The sequence below is a fragment of the Chamaea fasciata genome, unplaced genomic scaffold (assembly GCF_029207755.1).
Source record: "Chamaea fasciata isolate MVZ Bird 193981 ecotype frontalis unplaced genomic scaffold, bChaFas1.0.hap1 SCAF_4, whole genome shotgun sequence".
Lineage (NCBI taxonomy): Eukaryota > Metazoa > Chordata > Aves > Passeriformes > Sylviidae > Chamaea > Chamaea fasciata.
Genome location: NW_027094089.1, coordinates 19,349,827 through 19,372,107, shown reverse-complemented (window position 1 = coordinate 19,372,107; position 22,281 = coordinate 19,349,827). Strand labels below are relative to the sequence as shown.

General features: G+C 41.1%; 1 protein-coding gene across 3 annotated transcripts in view; it reads right to left on the bottom strand.

Moving 5' to 3' along the window:
* UNC13B (unc-13 homolog B) overlaps positions 1-22,281 on the bottom strand; it is a 215,302-nt gene that overhangs the window by 57,191 nt on the left and 135,830 nt on the right. For all 3 annotated transcript variants that reach the window (XM_066180967.1, XM_066180969.1, XM_066180970.1), the window contains 6 exons: positions 21,335-21,409; positions 20,477-20,696; positions 12,472-12,699; positions 11,521-11,662; positions 2,754-2,923; positions 1,775-1,890 (listed from right to left, as the gene is read on the bottom strand). In XM_066180967.1, the coding sequence (XP_066037064.1) occupies positions 1,775-1,890; positions 2,754-2,923; positions 11,521-11,662; positions 12,472-12,699; positions 20,477-20,696; positions 21,335-21,409 (951 nt within the window). The remainder of the gene's footprint in view (positions 1-1,774; positions 1,891-2,753; positions 2,924-11,520; positions 11,663-12,471; positions 12,700-20,476; positions 20,697-21,334; positions 21,410-22,281) is intronic.

Genomic DNA, 22,281 nt, shown 5'->3' with positions numbered 1-22,281 from the left:
TGAGGTGGTGGCAGTAACACAAATTTCTTTGTCCTCCTCCTCTTTTTTCCTCCTGCTCGTTCTGTATTTTCTGCTTTTACCTTCTTTTCTTCTTGAAAGAATCTCATAGCTGAATTTTTCACATGCATACCTACAACTTTACCCAGCAGACAATGTGAATGATTCAGAAGAGTGCTTTCAGTGCACTGAAACCATACACTAATTAGTTTTCCTGAAACCTACACATTTCTGTCATCAGAATAAAAATGCCCTAATACAGACAAGCTATTTAAATTAGTTGATGTTATGGCTCTGTATCAGTATTATAATTATTATTACACAGAACAGTCCAAACAGACTTCTTTTTCTGAAAAGAATACCCTTAAAAATCACACCTAACAACTAGACACTTGCGTTATTATTCAACATAATGTTTCACTTTATCTAACACTGCAAAAGTTTTCAGCTATCATTGCTATGCAGAAATTGCACATTCAGCTCAGTGGGTTTCTCAGTAATCCTCAAATTCATGTCACTTACAGATTCAGCAGCCTTTCAGACAGCTGGCTCCCTACATAAGTGATGTAAAAGTCTAATGATCTCATTAGTAGCTAGAGGACTCTGCTCTACAGTACTCTTTTTCTTGATTATATTATTCTTGCTGCAAATCATCTTCATTTTAGAATACACAAAAGAAAAAAGGTGATAGTAAAAAAAATACCTATTTGCAAAAAAAAAAAAAAGAGCAGCAAGTGATCATGCATGTTCAAAGGACAAAATCAAAACAGGTTACTGAATAGAAGCCATCACTGAAATAAAAAGCAATAAATATGTACTGAAGGACACAACACTGCCTACTAAAAGAGGCCTACTTTCTGAGCTTCACATTTATCTTGGAGAGAGCTCCCTGGTAAGGCCAGAAGATACCAGAGAGCTCATCCAGCTCAGTGTCTAGATAAACATGCTGTTCCTGCAGATGAACATTCCCTTCTGTGATACAACTGTCCTTCTCTGTGCAAGATGAATTTGCTTAACCCTCACTGACCTCAGGATATTCTTGTGTACAGGACTCTGACTACTCTTCCTTATTCAGGCACTTTTGAGGCTGACTCTCCTGCCTGCCTTTTCTTTGACACAGATAGGCTGGGTATCTCTCCAAAACAGAGTTTTCCCTTTAGTCTTTCTCACAAGTCATCTTTGGATTTCTCCCAACTTCTGCAGTACCACCTGTCCAGCTCAGTCCATCCTGAGACAGGTCAGTACCCAGAAACCTCAGCTTCATCTTCTGTTCCCCAACAGCCGTTCATAACTACACACCACTGCAGCAGCACAAAAGGATTTATAACACCAATAGCTCTGCATCATGCAACAGCCCAAGACAGAGACTCCCCTCCTCAATCAGAATTTACTCATAATGCATTTTAGTATGCTTCCTCTAAAGAAAGACAAAGGTACAGTATGTGTTGAAAACATCACTCAAGGAAATTCAGAGGCTTCTCCACTTTAAACTCATCATGGGCTTTGAGTGGAACCAAAGCCTGATCTCTGCCTGACAGTAGTACAGCTGCGACAGTGGGACAGACTGAGCCAGCCAGTCCCCAGCGTGGGGGAGACAGCTTAAAGCTGCCTTTGCCTCTTTGACGAATGTGGGTTTGATGATTCAGTGTGTTACCACCAGGCCAGCACAGCAGGGAAAAGAATGCTCACCCAGGGCAAGGAGGAACATTTCAAGGAAATAAAGGTCAAAAAATTGCTTTTCTAATAGTCAGAATGAACAAATGTTCCCACTTCTTACCTCATGAAGGCAAGTGTACTGAACATGATATGGAGCCACTTTCTCCTCGCCTTTGATCTCCACACTGATTTGCAGGCGAATAGCCCCAGACACTGCAGACTTATCTGTTCGCTTCTCTAGAAGGCAAAACCATCAGCGATTATATGCACTGTTCATGTTCAGAGCACAGCCGTCTCAGGGTGACAACACCAGCAAAAGAAACTGCTGGAACCTTGGGCTGAGTCACCACAGAGAAAACTTCCTCTTTTCTTTCAGAACATTGAATAGTACTAAGTAGACATCAGCAAAACAACTGCCATGATACAGCCCCAATACGACACATCTAATTAGTACTATGTACATTTTTAGACGTAAGACAGCCTTTCTGCCAGCAAATGTGCTACAGGGTCTTTGATTCAGACAGGTCAACTAGAACCACCAAGGACAGATTCCTTTTCTGAGAACAGGGCTCACTGATGTGGAATTTGTCCCTAATTTCACCACAGCCCTGAACTCCTGGAAACTGCTGGAAGACAATTTTGGATCTCCTAGGAGATGACAGGTCCACAGTGCCTGTAAACTCAGCACCATCTGGTTGCTTGCTGGTACCTTCTACAACAGTCACTGGAAAAGACCTCAACAACTTGCCAGCCCAATGCAGCGCACCTGATGTTCTTACAGGCCGGTAAAATGCTTGTGTTGACACCAAAAGAAAGAACACAGGACAGCATGTTCCAGCAGAGGTGGAATAGAGTCTTGCTCCAAGCATTTCTACCAATGTACTATTCAATGGCTGACAGAGAAAATATCAACCTTCTGACACGTTACACTCCATTTTAACTGGGATCAGCTTTGCAGCTGCTCTGCAGCAGCATCATATGTCCTTGAGACCACGTAAACTTTTTCTCCCATTCTTTCAAATTGTCCACATGCATCCGAGTGCTCTCAAATATTCCCAAACCAACACGTGACACATTCCCAGTCCCAAGGCCCTGCTCACCAAGATTGTACCACACATCCATTTCCCCGCTCAGAGTGCGAACTTCAATGATTGTTTGCCCCAGGAAATCATCCGACTCGCGTTTCAGCCTCTGCTTGACACGAGACTTGATGTCATCATCTTCATCCCACACTCGCACCTTGATCCGGTCAGAGGAATTATGGCACTCACTGCAAACAAGAGGAAATGTAATATTAAGAGTGCACAATGCAGCCAACATTTATTTGCTACACGCTCTGTATTCCTCTTGACCCACTCCTCCAACATCAGAGAGATGTATTAGCAAAGTGTAAACAATGTGTATTTATTCAAAAATGGAGTATCTGATATAAACCACATAACATGCTGGTGCACTCTAAATGCTCCTGTGACATGGCAGATTCTGGTCTCTAAATGCATGCTGAATGACCACCCTGCTCCGACCTCAGCCACCAACTTCCCAAGCGGCTGTGACTCTGCTACTCGTCCTCACTCTCAGCAGCAACTCATAGAACCCAGGAATTCTCTTCACAGATGTCAGTTTTGCTGTGCAGCCCACAGAAGCCTGGGGATAGCTAGGCTGGTTAATGCCAGCATACACCCCCGCCAAAAATGACAATCAACATCTAACTGGTTTCAACAGCTCTCTCCACCAATGACCTCCTGTTCAGCTGTAGGCTGTAAGGGCAACCTGTTTTTATGCAGTTTCTAGGTTAGCACAGTAAAGACCTGTGACGAACACCCTTTGTGCTGGTTTCTATTAATAAAGGATAAATAGATCAGGTGGATCTCTTACTTGAAGGCAGTCACAAAGCAGTAGTGTACTAATGCATAATAAATTACAATCAGATGATACACCACACTGTCAAAGGGGAACAGGTGTGATATGGTAGTTACAGCATTGGTATTTAATTACTAGAATTGATTCTGCCTATTATTCACATCTTAGACTGATACTTTGTGCTCTGGGTAGATCAATAGACATTTCCATTAAAAGAAGCAGTTTACTGTTTGATGAATCAGCACCCTCCAGTTTAACGTACAGACAGTATTTGCAGACTCCCCCTCTCTTTCAAGTGTTTCAGATACCTTTTGTAGATCCAAACAGGCTCTTGGATGTCAGAAGTGGGTAGAACCGTATTATAATAGCTCTGCTCATTTACAGGGCATGCAATAAAGCAATCTGAATGCTCATATGAGACCATGACAAGGGTGATTACTCACCATAACCACTACAAATGTCTACCCTCAAGCAAATAAAACCTACGAAAACAGGCAACTGCTGCTGAAGGCCTGTTTTCCAGACTTTTTAACATTAACATGCTGCATCTGTTGCTAAGCAACAGGGAGAAAGAAGAAATGGGTCAGAAGAGCTCTGCTAAGCCTGGTCAATAGGATGTGGCAGTGGCTGGTTATGAGCATGCTCTCTGCCAAGAAACCATTTGGGCTCTTACCGCCACCACTGTGAGTCAGGACAACGTTTAACAGACATCCATGCAGTTCCTACTGATTTTTCCAGTAGAGAGGAATAGCTGGGAATTACATGAACAAGGTTAGAGGCAATTCCATGCAGCTCCAATCACAGGGAGAGCACATCACTGCTCCCTGCCTTTGCTCTGCAGTCAAATCTGTATTTAGAGTTCAGAAAAAAAGAGGTTTGATGTTTGTCTCCCATCTTCACTCCCCTCTCCCTCGTCCTTTACTTCAAGAATGTCTTCCAACAAAATCATGCAAGCAAGTGTTCACAAGCAGGGAATGGTTGGAACTGCTGCTCTTTGTAGCTCTCAAATTTATCCGAGTGCTTTGCCATGTCTGCCAGCAATACAGCCTAAGGATGTAAAAGAAATCCTCTGTTCCTGACACACAAATGTACTGCCTGGTAGTATTGTAGAGGCTCAGTGTTCAGAAATGCATGAGTGCCTCAAAACACAACTGGCACACAAACATTTACCAAGCACAAGTAAGTTAACTCCTGAGTTCATCAGACATCACCTTCTGGCTGACAGCTCTTTGCTAGGACCACTGTGGTCTTCTTTCTTTGCTTCCAATGGTCTTTCCTTAAGAAAAACATTCACTGTCCAAACGTAAATCTAACTTAAGCAATCCCACACGCATCATCCCCCACTCCTGAGGTGACTGGCTATCATCCTTCACTCAAAGACAGCAGCATAATTCACTGCAACATCCTACAGGAAACCTTGCAATAAGCATTTACTGAGCTACTAAAGCTTCTTTTTTACCACACCTTTCTTATCTTCAAGAGATTGCTCAACTTGCTTTCTTTGTGGTGGTCCCATGCCAGAGAGTGAGCTTTACCACTTGCTCACCGCAGTGGAAAGCCTTGAGCTGGTGACTTACCATCAAACATCTGAAGTGTGTAGAACCACAGCCCTTGATTTGGTGAAGCAACACAGTTGTATCAAAACCAGTTCACTTTTCAGTGAGCACTCCAAAACAGAATCATGAACGCTAGAAGACTTGGGCTCGCTGATGGCTAAGAATTTTCTAACAAGAAATAGCTTCCATTTTGTGATAGTGACACAACTCTATAACTCTCTGACTAACAAGCTCTACTGAAGTTCTCCCCCTCATTAATACAGGAGCTGGCACATTTCTCAAGATGCCTGCCCCACTTCTTGCTATGTTTTTATGAAGCTTGATTCCACTGTGTGCACACACATGTCTGTCCACCCTCCCACAGCTGAGCTCTCACAGCTTCTCCCAAGAGGATGCAGAGAAAAGAAACACTATGTGACCCCACCAAAAGGAAGAAATTACCAAATACTTTCAGGTCCATTTCAGAGAGCAGGAGACTGGAAACCAGGTTTGCTCTGTACATGGCTCAAACCTTTTCTTTTTTATCCATTTTGTCTCAGCGTTTGGAGTGGTGCCATTTTTATAAAAGAACTTACTTTTATACTTCAAGCTACCAAATGAAGTAACAGTTTCCAGAAACAGCATACAAAATCTAAAGGAAAAATTAAGATCAGATTTTTTTCTTCCATTAAGACTTTCTGCCTGAAGCCAGTCGTTGCTGCACTGGAAGCAACCGAGACCAATTTTGCTGACTTTTTCGTCATCCCACTCTCTACCTCCATCTATTTTGCCACATTCCCCTTTAGTCTTACACAGCACCAAAGCCCCAGCACCCACACACGTCCCCTGCACCGTCAATATTTGGGCCTCTTCCCATGCCCAGCTGAGGGGAAGCACGAGAGCACACAAAGCTGTGGTTAATTCTGGTCTCCTCACACAGTGACATGCCCACACACACAGTAATTAGTATACTGGTGGCTAAACAGAACAGGCAACTGTTGAATTTACAGTGTAGTTCCTCCCACAATGAAGTTAGCAATTTGTATCCTTCTAATCTAGCTCCAACTTCTGAAAAAAAAAAAAATTGTAGGAAGTGATTCTTAGTTCTGAGATTTCTGCCCATCTCTGAAGGCTGGGCCAGATGGGCTTGGACAATGTCAGGGGTCTGGGACAGGTCCTGTGCCTCATCTCCTAAAGAATGTGGAGAGAAAGAAAAAGAAGTGTTCAAAAATGACCAGAATACTACTGCTGAACTAAACCCCCAACAATATTTGTGCTAAATTTGCTAATTTTACCCTGTAGAGCTGACAGGCTAATAAAGACCAAACACAATACGTAGATTTAAGCAAGAACAGACAAGGAAAGTAAAGGACCAGAGGAAGCAACAACATTTTGCAGATTTTAACATAGGTCAGTCAAGCCCAGAATTGAGTAGTTTTATTGTAATTTTCTATTGTTTTGTATCTAACCACAAATATTTATGGTTCAAAGAGTATAGTGAAGGTCTGTGTGTCCATATTCTGTGAGCAGTTTCCTTTCTGCTGACACTTCTCAAGAAGGGCCTGTAAAATTCCACAGTCCAGTGCAGGGGATATTTCATACAATGGTAGAGAAAGAGAGAGGGAAAAAGAGAGGGAGAAAGGGAGGGAGGAAGAAAGGAAGAACTGCTTGCAGAAATAATGGATGAGAGTACAGGAGGTGGGAAAATACAAAGGAGACGCAGATCAGCAAGATTTTAGGACCTGTGATCATTTGAGGAGTCCAGTTCTGCTTCTGAGGAGCAAAGCCTAAAAAAAAAGAAGCTATTTTGTGGAAAATGAAAAGAGGAAGGAGTAGTTGCAGCAACCAGTGTGAGAAAGACCAGTAAAAAGTTGCAATAACATACAGAGGGGGAGCAGAAAAAGAGTTGTTTTGGGAAAGAGTGCAGCTTAGAAAGCAGGAGGATTTGAATGTGGTTCAAATGAAGTGTCAAAACATTGCAGGGTCCAACTGGCAGCTTAGCTGTGGCCGACAGCAGCAGGAATGGAAGGCAATGAACTTCTCAGAAGAGACTCATTTTTAAACAATGAGAAGATTCCTTTTTTAGGGAGAAAAAAAGGACAGTGTTGAAAACACCGAAGGCAAAATCAGAGTAGAAAGAGAACAAAGGAAAATCCTCAGTACTTTGTAAGTTAAGCATGACAACACAATAATATGCCCTGAGAGCCCATTGTTGCTGTCTAAGAACAAAGAAATGAGTTTTCACTTCTTACTAGCATGAAGGTCTTCTCTTAGGAGAACAAATACAATCATTTGCTGTTGCCCAATGTTACAACAACAAACAAATTATTGGTGCAGCTCTTCTAACTACAAAGAGTAGATAAAGTGATTCTGCACTTTACATCACTAGCCACATTAACTCAGCTTTCCAACTGGTGCTTGCCACAGGGCATCAGGTTTAAGTCTGATGTTGGTAACTGAGCAGGGAAACAAGTGAGGTTGTATCAGAGTGCCAGCTTCAGTACCTGCAGTACCTGGAGATTAAAGAAAGCAAGACAAACCGGATAGCCCCTGCCACAAAGTGAAGGCAGCCTGAGGGGGGAGAATTAAAATGGTTATAAACACAGTGATCTCAGAAGAGGAAGTCGAAAATACAGTTATGGAACAGCACATATAATCACAGAGATAACTGAAAGATGTTGAGCTTGACAACACTCTCAGCAGCTAAAAGGAAAATGGCGGAACCAAACAGAAGCTAGGGTAACTAGCCAGTGGTTAGTTGAGCAGTAGCACCATTCCAGAAGATCAACAGGTATGCATATCATGTGGGCTCTGCACATCCCAGAAGAATACTGGCTGTCTGCTAGCACGAGTCCCTGCATTCCTTTTAAATCAGTTATTCTTCTGCAGTGAGAAAGAATAAACATGCTTCTTGCAACCTGTTCAGAGACAATGTAATCTGTTCCAGGCAATGACTTCAGAGCCCCCATTCAAAGCTTCAGACACAGCTGCATTCAGACAATATAACTTCAAGGGAATATTACTGTAAAATGAACAAGTAATTTTGCACATATGCTGAGAAGAACAGTAACATTTAATGTTCACAGTCTTTAAAGACTACGGCATTACCTGAACAAAAAGTAAGCAGCCTCCAAACAATTCCAGAGCTCTCCCTTTAAAACTGAAATTGCCCTCTGGCCACGTTTATCCTCCTAAGCACTGTCTGCTATTGTAATCCATGCAAATGGATGCTCAGCTTCAGCCTTTACAGAAAAAAATATCCAGGAACCCCGTAATTCCCACTGACAGTCTAAAACATGTCTAAATGGGGAATTACTGTCTTGTTCTAATTGCACTGAAAATGGCAAAAAATAGCTTCCTTTTAATATTACTGAACTGCTTCATAAGGAAATGAGAGTTATGCAGACTTGTTATGAAAGCTTCTATGTTCCAACAGGTTTTGCGAAAACACAACAGCTAGATGGAGAAGAGAAACCCATACCAGCTGCTGTCCCTGGAAAGCCTGCAGCCAGCTGGCTCTCATGTACCAACCACTACAGACAACTCAGAATCCAGCTGCAGGCAGGACACATGCTGTCTTCTGTCCAGCCAGAGCTAAGGGCCAGGGAAGAGAGCTGAGGGCACAGGGGGTAAAAGTACATAGCAAATGGAGAAGGACATCTGTAAGCCTGCTCATCACAACTAAATGAAGGAAACTGGGATTTACTGTGGGAGGGAAGGGGCTGTAAATCCAAGGCAAGCAGGGTTTCCTTAGTGTGTGTTCACAGAACATTGTGCTTCAGCACTGGCTGGAGTCCCCCACCAAGCTTCCTGCTGCCAAGCACCACATATGCAGAGTCTGCATCAAGCCTGCAATACTTTGAACAGAGCAGAAATATCAACACCTTATGTTTTCAAAGGTCTTCAAACGCTGATGAAATATACAAAAATCTCTCCATAACAACCTGTTTCCTAAAGTTATCAATGTCAATATACAAAGAGATAATTTTCAGAAAGAAACAGCTTGCAAATCACTTGCTCAGGCAACATGAATACACTGCAAGAACTGGTGATTAATCTAAGCAGATGCCTACAGTTACACAGGCTAGTAATGACCTAAAAAGCACTTAAAATGGAAACCCAAAGCATTTTCAACTTTGCCTTTTCTAAAATATGATTCTAAATCTGGACTTTAGAATTGGGTCAAACCTACCACATTATTTTTTTCTGAAAATATATGGAAAACTAACAAAGCCATTTTTAGGGAGAAACATTTAAGTTTACATACTTTTCTATCAATCACTGTAAATAAGCACAAAACCCACTATTTACAATAGGCTACCAGAGGCATGAAATTTTTCAAACTTATTTAAGCTGCTTTTAATCAACTTTCTTGAGCTCATAGAAAGAATTGTATCACTCATATGTACATTGTGTGCCTTCATTCATGCCACAGTTATAAATAACAGTGTTATAATTCTCATGACTGATGTACACAGATTTCTGGCTCTAGATATAACCTTTGAAAAACATACTGGAAATGTGATCATATGGAAGGCACTAGGCACCTAATGAACATCAGCTATAAACAAGTCCACCAAGCCAGCACTGCTGACATACACACTGGTAACTGACCTGACCTCCCTACTTACATATCTTGCTCCTTTTGTATTGTTTAACCATTTTGAACACCAAAGCATTCATATGTCTACTGCAAAGCTTTCAGTAACTGCCACCACACCTTTCTCTCACTACAATAAATTAACCTCATTCTAAGAACAAAAGACACCTCCCCATACAACCCTTTAAAATTTGACAATCTCGATTGACCTGACAATCTCTTTTAAAAAAGCCTGGTATGTAATGGGTATTTTGGGCCTGAATGTGTTGATTTAAATTTCCATTTGATTATGTGCTAGAAAAATTTAGAACTTAAAGAGCTGTTAGCTGCAAAAAGATCCATAAATGCAAAATAGAAACACGGGAGTGTAGAAAACCAGTGCTGTACATGCTTCTAAATAACGCTCTCCTCATCCAGCAGAAGGTGAGCTTTGACATCTACTAATGAAACAACACACTGATTGCAGTACTGAATGCTCTCCAGCCATCATTGTGGGCACTGTGCTCATTCCCCTCATCTCCTCCTGCTATTCCAAGGCAAGGAAGGCAACCACCACAGGCAAGACAGAAAGCAGTATCAACTCTAATGCCCAAGAGCATGTTACCTGCTGAAACACGGACATGGCGATCAAGCCTAAACAGTGTCACTGTTAAAACAGTGACATTTATCACACTCTGCTATCTTTAAACAGAGTATTTTCTGAAGCTCCTAAAATTAGAAGGGAGCACACTGCAAATACCATGGTAACTACTTGGCATGGTAAATCAAGGTCCTTAAGGCTCCCACACAGACTTGCTGCTATTCTGACTAGAGTTATCCAAATGGCACCTAAGCATACTTCCTACTTACCAAGCAGAAATGTTACCTTGGATTAAACTAAGAATAAAGCTAGGGGCTTATTCATTCAAAATAGCAGTAAGATTTTCTGATGTTAATGAGTAGCTCAAAACGGCTTAAAAATAATCTTGTTTCTACTGTACATTGTAAAGCTGGACTGATATGAAACTGATTTTAAAACACAGACAAACTGCACTTTCCAGAGAGAGCTCCCTCCAAGCAGTTTAGGAAAGAACAGGGAGGAACAGAAAGGAAGGACAGGGATGGTACAATGGAAGATGTTACACATCATTGTTGATGTTGAATGAGATCAGCCAAAATCTTCAGAAAACAGTTGTTCGATTTCATGTCTCTATTTTGGTTTATAACATCTTCAATGACAAATTAAGGCTTCTGATCACTTATTCAATAAAAGCAGGATGAAACAATATATTTTGAGTGTAGCTGTTATCTAAAGAATTGTGCCTCCAGTCTTTGCTTTCATTTCAGCCCTCAATTCATTGATTATCTCAGACGTTCTCTCTCACAACAGTAACTCCTTTGAGTTATTGTTACATTGATGTTCCAAAGCTGAAAGAAGAGGCTGCTGGTGTCACAGACAACCATAAACTAATTACCTTTAAATTCGGTTGCGAAACACCAGTAGTAGACCCCAAAAATAGGTCACTGAAGTTTCCTTAGTCTTCTACATAGATTTTACTCTCATATTACAAGGAATCTTTTTTTTCAGCCAGGAACAACAGCTGCTAATTTAAATATTTTCTTTTTTCTTCAGCATTCTCTAGGAACATCAGTATAGAAGTGTTCATAAAGCAGATAATTTGTATATACACAAGGAAGACAGACGGGATAAATAGGTATGCACTATTGTTAAAGATGTCAACCCTCCACACACACACAATGCTGAGCAAAAATAGAACTGTCCCAGATTACAGGTGATGTGGGAATGCATACAGAGAGAGAAGACACAGTTGTCAAAGCACAGATCATACTAACAGGTGACATGGGGCTGAGAGTCCTTGTCAGAGCACTTACAAGTAAAACTTCTCTTCCCATACAGGGTTCAGATTCCCAAAGATCGTTTTTGTCCTCTTCTTTGTTTTACCCACTTGAACAGTTACATATGGATCACTGGACCCAGTCTTGTCTTTGGCCTGCAGACCCTGAGCACACACCACTGAAAGGAAAAAAGAAAAGTTACCACCACTGTGCAACAGGACGATGTGTCCGATCACTCTAGTAAAGCACTCCCACACCTAAGCAGGTGTTTCCAAATGAGGAAAAAGGGTTCCAGTTTCACCTCTGACTTTTAAAAAGAGGCCTCAGAACTTTCTGTTCTTCCCTTATCGTAACTGGTCTAGAGCCAGCAAAGGGGCGTTGGTTCAGCTTTAGTAATGTTTCTCAACATCTGTACCTGCTTCTATTGGCAGCAGGCCAAGTTGTCCCTCCTAAAACTTTAAGTATTTATGAAGGTCCACAAAGGAGCTCAAGTGCTTTTTTTGGACTGCCTTAGCAATGTAAGAGTGTTCTCTGCACTCTTCTCAATTTATATTTCTTTTGTTTGATAATGTTTATTATGTTTGTCATTACTAAAACCTTTTGTTTTACAAAGCATGTCCAGAGAAGTTGTCTCACTATTATTAAGCCACTCTGGGAAGTTGCAGGTCAACCCTCAGACTTGATACATCTCCACCTAGCTTATTACACTCTGGCCACTGTAAGATTGTATCAGATCACCAGGAGAAGCAGCAGCTGATAATGCCAGAGAATCAGGAATATCGATAGCAAGAGCATTTCTGATGAGCCACAGCTCACGGTGCATTACAGTGTCTGCAGTAGGCGTATCTGCACCTGCTACCTGTATGTGCACCCAGCAGAAAAACACAGAAGTCAGAGAAGCCCTCCCTCTCTGTTCTAATTTCACACCAACTCTCTTACTTGAGGCTCCCAACTGAGACCAAGAGAACCTGTGACTCTCCCACTCACCAGTGATTGTTATCTTTGCTGACCATTTTGAGGTACCATCAAGCACGCTCTGTTTCACGGTCTTCATCTGCTGAGCATGTGTCATTTTGCTCTCACAAAACACATCTCTGATCAAGTCGAAGATCTCAGGCTTGTTCCGCTCCCGGATTTTCATGCGATCCTTCATGGCCATGATGAAATTCTGGGTCCGGTCTTCAGCTCCATGCTTCGAGCTCTTCTCCGCTGCTCCTGTGCACCAGAAAATACACAATGCTCATGAGGAACAAACACACACAAAATCGTGTCTCACTGAATCTGGATAGAGGAATCAAAGTTACCCTTCACATGATGGTTCCTGATACTGACGTTTACACTCCGTCCCCCCGTTCCAACATACACAGAGAACTTGGACATCTGGAGGCAGAGGGAATAGTTCCTCTACAATCTGGGATCAGATTGCCCTCCTAAAACCAGGTTGATTTAATATCCTTACAGCTGAAGAATGCTCAGGAATGAGGTCCTTAAACTAAGAGCAGGCATCAGCATGGCCTCTGCTCTCATTGTTTTGGTGCAAATAAAAAACCCCTTGCTTAGGCAAGTGCTAAGAAGAGGACATAAGACTTGCATTACAAATAACACCTATGAGCTTGTTTCAGTGCTACACTTCAGTACCACAGAAGAGAAGTTCAGATGGGTCCAAACTGACAGCATTTTCTGACGTGTGTCACAAAGCTCCCTGTTGAGCTGAGTCACTGCAAATCTCTGTCTCCTTCTGCCTGGAACCACTCAGTTTGGATCAGGCATCAAGCTGCAGAAACACAGAATGCTTCTCTGGACGCCATTCTATTTTATCAGTTCACACGGAGACAACTCAATCAATTTCTAGAACTGCAAAGGTATATTAACTATAACAAATATCTATAAGATAGCAAACTCAAGAGTTCAAAACTTGGGCCATTATAAGCATGCAGTGCTACTACAGTGTCCAGTAGCTGGAAACAAAAGAGCCAGGCACGAAGTCTATAACCGCACAGGTAGTCAACTCCATCTGACAAAAGAGAAGCCTCCTACTTGCATACCTCTTAAACAATTTCAAAGTTCATATAATTATGAGATAAGACTACTCCCACCACCAAATACTTCCTACTCAATTCTGACAGTCATTTTCATTGTCAAAATTTAGAAATTGACTACCGTGTCAAATGCGAGACATGCATCAATAAAAGCACCAGTGTGAGCTAACAAGGCAGATAACTCAGGTGTGAAATGAAAAGCAGGATCTCAGAATTGCACACAGTCTCTCTATATACCGTCTGCAGCATTTTCGAATTATGATCTTAAGTCAAATTAAGTTAAACCAGTACAAAAGTCCTGTGAACACATTCAATCATAACCTTTCTGTTTAATGTAATATACTTTTGTTTGCTTTTCTTCTCCAGGATAGTTTAATTAAAGTAACCTTAGTCCTAGGAAAAATGTCCTCATTCAGGTATTCACTAAATATTAAATTACCTTAAAAATATGTATTAAAGCAGGTGCAAGGTGTGTGCAAAGAGAGTCATCAATCACAAAGATACATAAAACTGTTTTCTTCCAGAAATGGGCAAATACGATATCTGAAGTGCCCCTGCTATAAGGAGCTACAGTTTTGCATACAAAACTGTTTTAGCAAGTAATGACTAAATATGAAAAAAATCATTTGAACGCATACACACACAGAGGGGAATCCAGCAGTACATAACCGAAGAGAATAAAACCAGTTTGCAATAGACTGTAACCACTGAAGTATCAGAAGTTCATTAAGGACACTGCATACCAAGGCATGTTATTAAAGACCTGGATGTGAAACAAGCTATAATTTTACATTACCTGAGTACTTTTTCATTTTTTCTTGCTAGAGGCTTGATGTTCAGTATTTAATTCAGTACAACAAAAAGTACATGCCCCAGAGTTTCCTGTTGTTGGCTTAAGATGAAATGAAATCAAAAATACTGGAATTAATTACACAGTCCCTCCTGTTTCTACTCAACGGTGATGCACCTAATATTTATTAAAGGAATATGAAACTGAAATGATACCAGAGGCTATGCTTTGAACTTCAGATAAGAAGTGCCATTCAGCTTTAACAGAACTAGGTCTACTGAGGATGGAGATGGACTCTGTGCTATATACTCAGAGCTACAGAAAATTACTGGGAAATTGCGAAAGGCCAAACTGAACAATTTGCCTTTCCTATCTGGAATTCTGAGATCTGTCATGATCCAAAGAAATCAACTCTGCTCAGGCCTTTCTGACTTAAAGAAAATTAAGAGCAAATTAAAACTCGCCTTAATGCAAGCATTGCAGGAGCATCAAATGAGGCTTTTGAATGCAAATTTGGACAAATAGAGGAGTTCTAATTAAAACATACCCACAACCTCCAGAGACCTTGCACAGTAGATTTATCCTCTGCAAGCCTAGCAGCAGTCCAGGGCACCCTGGGTTGCAGGATGTTCAAGCCACAACACACAGACGCCTACAGCCCTCTAGTTACCTTCAAGACTTGACTCTGCCTTTTGACTCCAGAGGAAAGCCCCCACCTCCATTCACACAGCTTTCCCACTATGCCCAGATTGTTTGCCCAGGCAGCTCCATCACTCCTTCCCTGGAAAAGGTCTCTCTGCCTGCAGAGACTGTGCCTGAACAGAGCAAAAGCCTGAATCAGACACACCTTATTTAACAATACAGACTAACAAAAAGCACACAATGTCTGTTCTGCTGTCTCAACAACACACTCTCTTAATTTTGAGACCTGCTTCCTGGTACAAAACCAAGAAGGCTTCTAAACCAACCACTGGCGGACTACTTAACTATGATGCATGTGTTTTAAAGGCAAAACATATCACTATACTGAATGGTAGAGGGTGCTTTTCCTGTTCTTGGACTGGGATTGTGTTTCTTCAAGCTGCAAAAAGGTTTTGGTCAGTGGATCAGCTTTTCAAATCCTGTGGATGACACTAGAAAGGCATGGAATATACAAGTAAAGTGTAAAGGTTCTGGGCTTTCCTTCTTCCTCTCCAGCACTGAATTATTAGTCAATTTATGACTAGAAACAGAAAGCAAATATATCTATATTTGGAATTGTATTGACACAGCTATTAGTAAACCAACAGTTCTGTTATTCTATGCTTTAAGAAGAATTCAAGAAAGCAACACTGTTAGGATAGAAGGCAGCTGTTCAGTAGGCGGATAATGCTTAGAAATTATATATTCCTGAAACTTAAAATAGATATTCAAGTTTCAAATAAAGGTATCCTCCTTCCTTCTGTGCAAATGTTTTCCTATATAGGACTCTGGGAGCAAACAACTGCTCATCACCATGGTGCCTAACCATCATTCAACTCAGAAGGCAAGATGATTACCAAATAATTTAATTGGTCTGACTAACCTCCCACTCCCTGACTCTGTCTCAGAATGGCAGCCTCTGAACTCGGAGTACAACACACACAAGTTTCTCATCCAAAAAGCAACAGTAACACCTGCTTCACAGTCCTGAGTCAAAATGCATCCAACAAAAAAGCTAGCCCTGAACTGTACAGGCCTCTTACCAGGCTCTTGCTCACATAATGTCATTCCCTTCCACCCTTTTGGTAGTAACTTCTCTGCACTTGTTCCTTGGTCTCACACACATCCAGCCCCGGATTTACTCTTCCTTTGATACCAGAATTGCCCAACCCACTGTAATTCAGTTACAGTACTAACAGTAATTACAGTACTAACTGTAATTCAGTTAATACTACACCAATGCTCAAGGCAAGAGATAAAAGCTCAGTTTCCAAAAGCTTTGCACACCATGGGGATGTTAAAGAACAACCCTTTATCCATTCTCAGCCAAGTAAGAAAGGAAAGGTACCCATTCAGCAGAGATTTCTACTACCAAGAATAACAGATGGCTAAAAAGAGAGCACCATCCCATGAGCAAGTATTTATGAGCTTATGATGAAAAGGTATGTGTCCTATCATCAGAATAATAACTCCTAAGTACCTACAATATTATGAACCAGGAGGCTGCAGTACACATACTACAATTGATTCCAGGTTATTGTGCTTCAGACACCACCAATTCATGGAATAGCCCTGCTGAAGCAGTGCAAATGGGTTTTGATTCAAATTGCAACAAAGCATTGCTGAATTTTTTACCAGTGCAGTCCCACACTGATGATAAATTTGTTCAGTGTATCAGATAACAACTTCCTTAAAAACACAGAGACAAAGAAAAATATCCTCAGAAGAGATAACCTAACTTAATTCTGAAAGACTTGGAGAATTATCTTCCCCAGAAAGGTATGAAGGATGGAAAATGGATAAACAGCACATTCTAAATCTAAGGAATAAAACCCCAGGTGTCTACCCAAAATTTCAGCGCATAAACAATGGAAAAGTATTTGTGTCCAACCTGAACATTCTTTTTACTCTAATGCAACATTTTCTGACTACTTATACAGACTGAAGTGCATATATATCCTGAGGCATCAAGGTATAATCAATAGAATTGCACTTGTTGCCAGTCTGAAAATTTATTTTACTCCACTGTAACATTTTCTGGAAGCCCTAAATAGACATAAGTGAAGATATGTCCTGAGAATGTTTTGGATTTTTTGCCAACAGCAACAAAAAAACTTCAGTTTGGAAAAAATCCCTCCTGACTTCAGTATACAATAAAGTTCAGTCTTGAATTTACGGGATCTCTAAACTGTTGTTTCTACCCCATGACACCCTGTTTCTCATCCCTCAAGCACAGATTATGTTCTTCAAACATATGTATAAAAAGAAATTAAACTTCTCCATTTTCCTCTGACTTGTTGGGTTGCAGTTAGAAAAAATTTAGCATGAACACACCGAAGCAAAGAACACAGTTGCCTGAAATTGCCTTTTAATACATTTCTAGTATTGATAATAATTTTTTTCCCATTTCAGAGGTATATTCACCCCCTTCTCCAACTCCCATCACTATCCTGCGTCTTTTCTATCTTTTCATTACACAATTACCATTTCCAGCTTCCTCTACATCTCTACCCCAGCTAATGATACCTTCCACATTCACAGTAAGGGTAACCCTGTAGACTGCTCACTTTCTCATCCTTGATTCTGGACACCTTACAAGTAACTCAGTAAGTAAAATTTTTGTTTGGCTGGGTTTTATCTTTCTACACGCTTCACATATTTTAAGCCTGGTGTACTCTCAGTTGTTTCCTCTCTGTTTCTGTAACTCTGCATGATGAAGTATCCTGAGTTTACTTTTGAAAGAAAATGTGAAAACATCTGCAACCCCCTGAATAAAATAACAAGTTCCTACTTAATGCTTTGCCATTTATGAAAAGCAATTTCCAGTTGTTTCTTCTATTCTATGGAAAAACACACAGTATTGCCATCGTCACACCCCACAGTCTATTGCATAAGATTATGTAATTACAACTGGAGATAAGAAAACCTTCCCCCATGGCTATTCTTCGGTCTCAGCTCCGGAGATTCCTGTTCCCAGGGAGTCTGAATCACTGAAGTTGTCTTCTACTTTTAATTTTCTCAGAGCAAATTCAGCCCTTTTTCTCTTTTGTAAACAGTAAATCTTAAAGATCATCTTTCTCCCTGCGGCTTATCTCCCTCTTCCCCAACAGGATGAAAGCATAAACTGGTTCAAACAAGGATTAAGCCAATTCACAGAGCCACTGCTGCCAGCTACGAAACAGCATCTACTGCCCAGAAAGGCTTTAAGATACTACAACTGTAAACTGTAAGAGTAAGCCAGAGTCACAGCAGGTGCACTGTGTGCAGATGTCCTACACCTCAGCCCTGGGCTCCACAACATCTCTTTAGAAACATTCTATTAGGACAGACCTAGTATAGCTGGGGTTTTTTTGTTTGTTTGTTTGTTTTTGGGTTTTTTTTTGTTTTTTTTTAAACAGCATCATTCCTGCCCTCCTGTCCCAGACTGCCAAGCCTCTCTCTTGAAAGATTAACCATCTTATATCATCCTCTCTCAAGACATCCTTATACTTCTCTCATTACTATTGAACTCTCTCCAGTACCCATTCCCACCTGAAGTCTCCCTTCTTGAACATGGATAGCCACTACTACCTTCCTCTGCAGGAATATACTTCCTCTTACTCATTAGCTATTTTTTTAATACAGAGCTTTTTCCCTGTCGTTTTCAACTTCAGGACCACTGCTCTGTACAACAGCTTTGTGCCTGTTTCCACTCTGGTGTTGGTGCAAATCTAATCCTCCTCTATTCTCCACAGACTTCTCCCTTACTGAGATATCACAACTTCCTTGCAACATTACAGCATCATCGGTATGCACCTGAATCAAGTCTGGATGCCTTGAGCTTTTCACCTCAAATACTGAAAATTACCAGTTAGCAGAGAGTTCTGGTGAACTCCAGAAATAAAAAGGTTATCCTCAGGAACTGACCCTGTGCATCAGACTGTGAGAGAAAACTGAGCTATGGCCAAACTACATTCTCCTGGACCAAATGCAACACCACAGCTCTTTGCTTACTCACAGAAAGGTCTCAACAAAGCCAAGGTGCCAATGATGCAACTGTTCAAATACTATAAACTCACCTCCCAACCCTCAAAGATAAATCTAGAACTGCTAAGCAACTGGGAGACAGAGATGTTTGGCCAGGATCAGATGTGTCTTACAAAGGAGCCACTGCAAATAGCCCGAGACCTAACTACGACAAATTTAAGACTCTACACACATCAAAAATACAAGTATAAACTATATCCATTTGAGGTGTTAAGAAGAGTCATAAGAAAAAACTAATGACCTATGATTCACTGGTATCCCTTGCTGAATCACTCAGCCTGGCTTTGCCAAACAACTACAGCCTAAGGCAGACACAAGACCTGGCTTTTTATATTCCCAGAACTGCTGACATGAATTTGCAGTAAGTCCCTTCATCCTTCAAAAACTTTTCTGATTCCTTTGATTTATTCCATCAAGCAAAAATGACAAGAAAAGTAGGAGTGAACAGAAAGAGACACACCTTCCTACTCAACATTTAACAGACATGGAAGAGATTTCTATTCTACTTAGACTGAGATACTTTGCTCTCAAGCAGGAAGGTAAGTTTGAGACTGAATTAAGAAATGGTATCTCAAGCAAATGAAAACAACTGGACCAAGGCAGATGCCTAAATGAATACTTTTTTCCTCCTTTAATCAAATTCCTTATAAATTTCTTCATTGTTTGTGCAAGGTGTAATTTATTCTGCAAAGTTAGAGTTTCTTGAAGAGATTACTTAGTTTTTTACTTAGTTTTACTTAGTTCTTTACACCAACAAAATAATCAGAAATGTTAGTAGGAAGATAAAATGCTGCCTATATACTCAAACAACACCTCTGTATCTGACCCACCATTGCTGTTAACTCAGCCCTAGGTCTCTAAAGTGGTTCCGCCAAGCAGGCCTACTGCTGAAAAGACAAAATGACTTCCCGGGCTGTTGTTGGTACAGATAATCCAAGCTAAGTCCAGGGTCTCTATACTCTAAGCAGGAACCCAGTGTTGCTCTAAGAAGTGTAAAACAGTGACACAAACTCACAGTTGGAACTAGTAATCTAACTGCAATACCAGGGCAGAGGGGACAGAACAAATGTCAGAACGTTCAGCCTCATACCCTATTCATCCAACCCACACTTCAATGCAGGATATGCTGGCAAATACACAACCTAAGCTGACACAAAGAGAGCGAACAAAACAAAAAACCAAACCAAAAAGCAACCAAAACCAACAAACAGATGTGAAAAAGTAAAGAATGAAAGCTTCCTTTAAAGGACATCAGGAACAATGCTGCAAAGTTCTTCTGCATCAGTGGAGCTGTCTGTGCCCCCAGAGGCAGGATTAGCACAATGGCACCTTTTCAGAAAACACACAGTCACTTTAACCACTGCAGCTTCACTGATCCCTGAGATACCGGCAGTACATTTAGGAAGGCTATAGCAACAATTTCTGGAACAGCCACACTCCAGTGGCCACTACTCACTCTGCAGGCAGTCAGCATTGAGCAAGTCTTGGCACTTCTCGTGGCACTTGACCCCGCACTCCCCGCAGCGCATTCCCTGCCGTGCGATGCCCCACAACAGCCCCTCACACTCGTAGCAGTAGGTAGGCGTCGTGGCTGTCCACACTTCAAAGTTGTGTGGGGTTGTACAAGAGATAGGGTAAATTAAGGCTTGCAAGGTCTTCTTATAGACATGAGATTTCTGAAAGGCAAGAGCACACGTAAACCAAAATCCAGGAAGGTGACTGAGCCTATTTTTGCTGGTTAACACAAGAGTTTTACAGGAAAAGGCATGACCAGTGCAATGAAGCTACATATTTGAGGTGGATAAATGCATCAAATTTTAACATGCTGTATCAGAGGACACCCCTCACCTTCCAAAAATGTCTCCCCAGGCATTAAATAATTGGAAGACAACAATTAATGTTTGTGGATGGGAAATATCTTGAATAAAGCAAGTTTCACACACTGTCCCTTATGGCAGATAGCACAGAAGGAAATGGTAAGATTACTGAGATCAAGAAGTGTTTGGATGACACCATCAAGGCAGATGGTGTCTCTTGGGGTATCCTAAGCAGGACCAGGAGCTGAACTCGATTATCTTGATGGGTGCCTTTCCAACTGAGCATATTCCGTGATCCTGTGTTTCTACATTTTTCAGGATTATACTGACATATTAAATATTATTTTTATGTGTTTAGTTTCTTTTAAAAAATGATACAGTAAGCTTTGCATCTGTATTTCTAGACATCTGTGAAGCTCGTTCTGAATCTCAGAGAGCCAAATCCCTTTAATGTGCTTACTAAGAATTAAGAGAAGTCAAGCAACCCTCCCACTTACCAGCTCTTCATCTTTGAGAGATGTTCTAGTAGCCATTGCTGAGGTAATTCCAGCTTTTCGGGATTGAACCAGTGACTAGGGAGGAAGAAAGTTTGTTATTCACCACTGACATTTACATGCCCAGAGATGTGAGCAAGGGGACTCTGTCACGCCAGACATCAAACCAGCAATCTACTGCATTTAAGGTGGTTTCTTAAATGACTGCTCACATCTCAGAAGAGTCAAATGTATTCTCTGAAAGAACTCCAACTTGTTTCCATCTGTCCATAATCAGTCTCACTGTAGTAAATTTCTGTTTGTTTCTCTGAAAGAATTGCCAATGGAACTTGGGTTTCCACCTCCACTCTTACATTCTGGTAGCAACAGTAGCCTTTCTACTGTCTGAGGTTACTACAGCTTACTCACTTTTCTATATCTAACTTCGTTCATATCCAAAAGGAGATTATTTCATCAGCTTTACAAAACATACAACACCCCAAAATATGACAGTAAAGAGGTAGCAAGTAACACGGATAAAAGAAAGGGAGTGAGTTGGGAGCAGAGGTTTGAATGTGATGGTGTATCACATTCATCAGCCATCACTGAACACAATGAACTGCATTGTCCCCTCAAAGAACTGCCTTTCACATCATGCCAACACTGCTTTGCAGCTGTGAATAGGACAGGGCATCGTCTTTGCAGCACCTCACAGCGGCATACAAGGGATTTCTGCAGCCACTGCAGCAATACGGAGGCAGAGAAGGATATTTAAAGATAGCAGCATTTGCTTTGAAATCATTCAGCTCTCTCAGTTTTGCACCATTTATGATCTGTTTTATCCTATTTCAAGTTAAACTCAAAAAGTTCATTCCAACAGTGATGGAGCAGGACAGTGTTGGATACGCATTCACTGCGATACCGCAGGTTCAAAACAAAAAGCAAAGAAGTAGAAGGGGAAACCACATAAA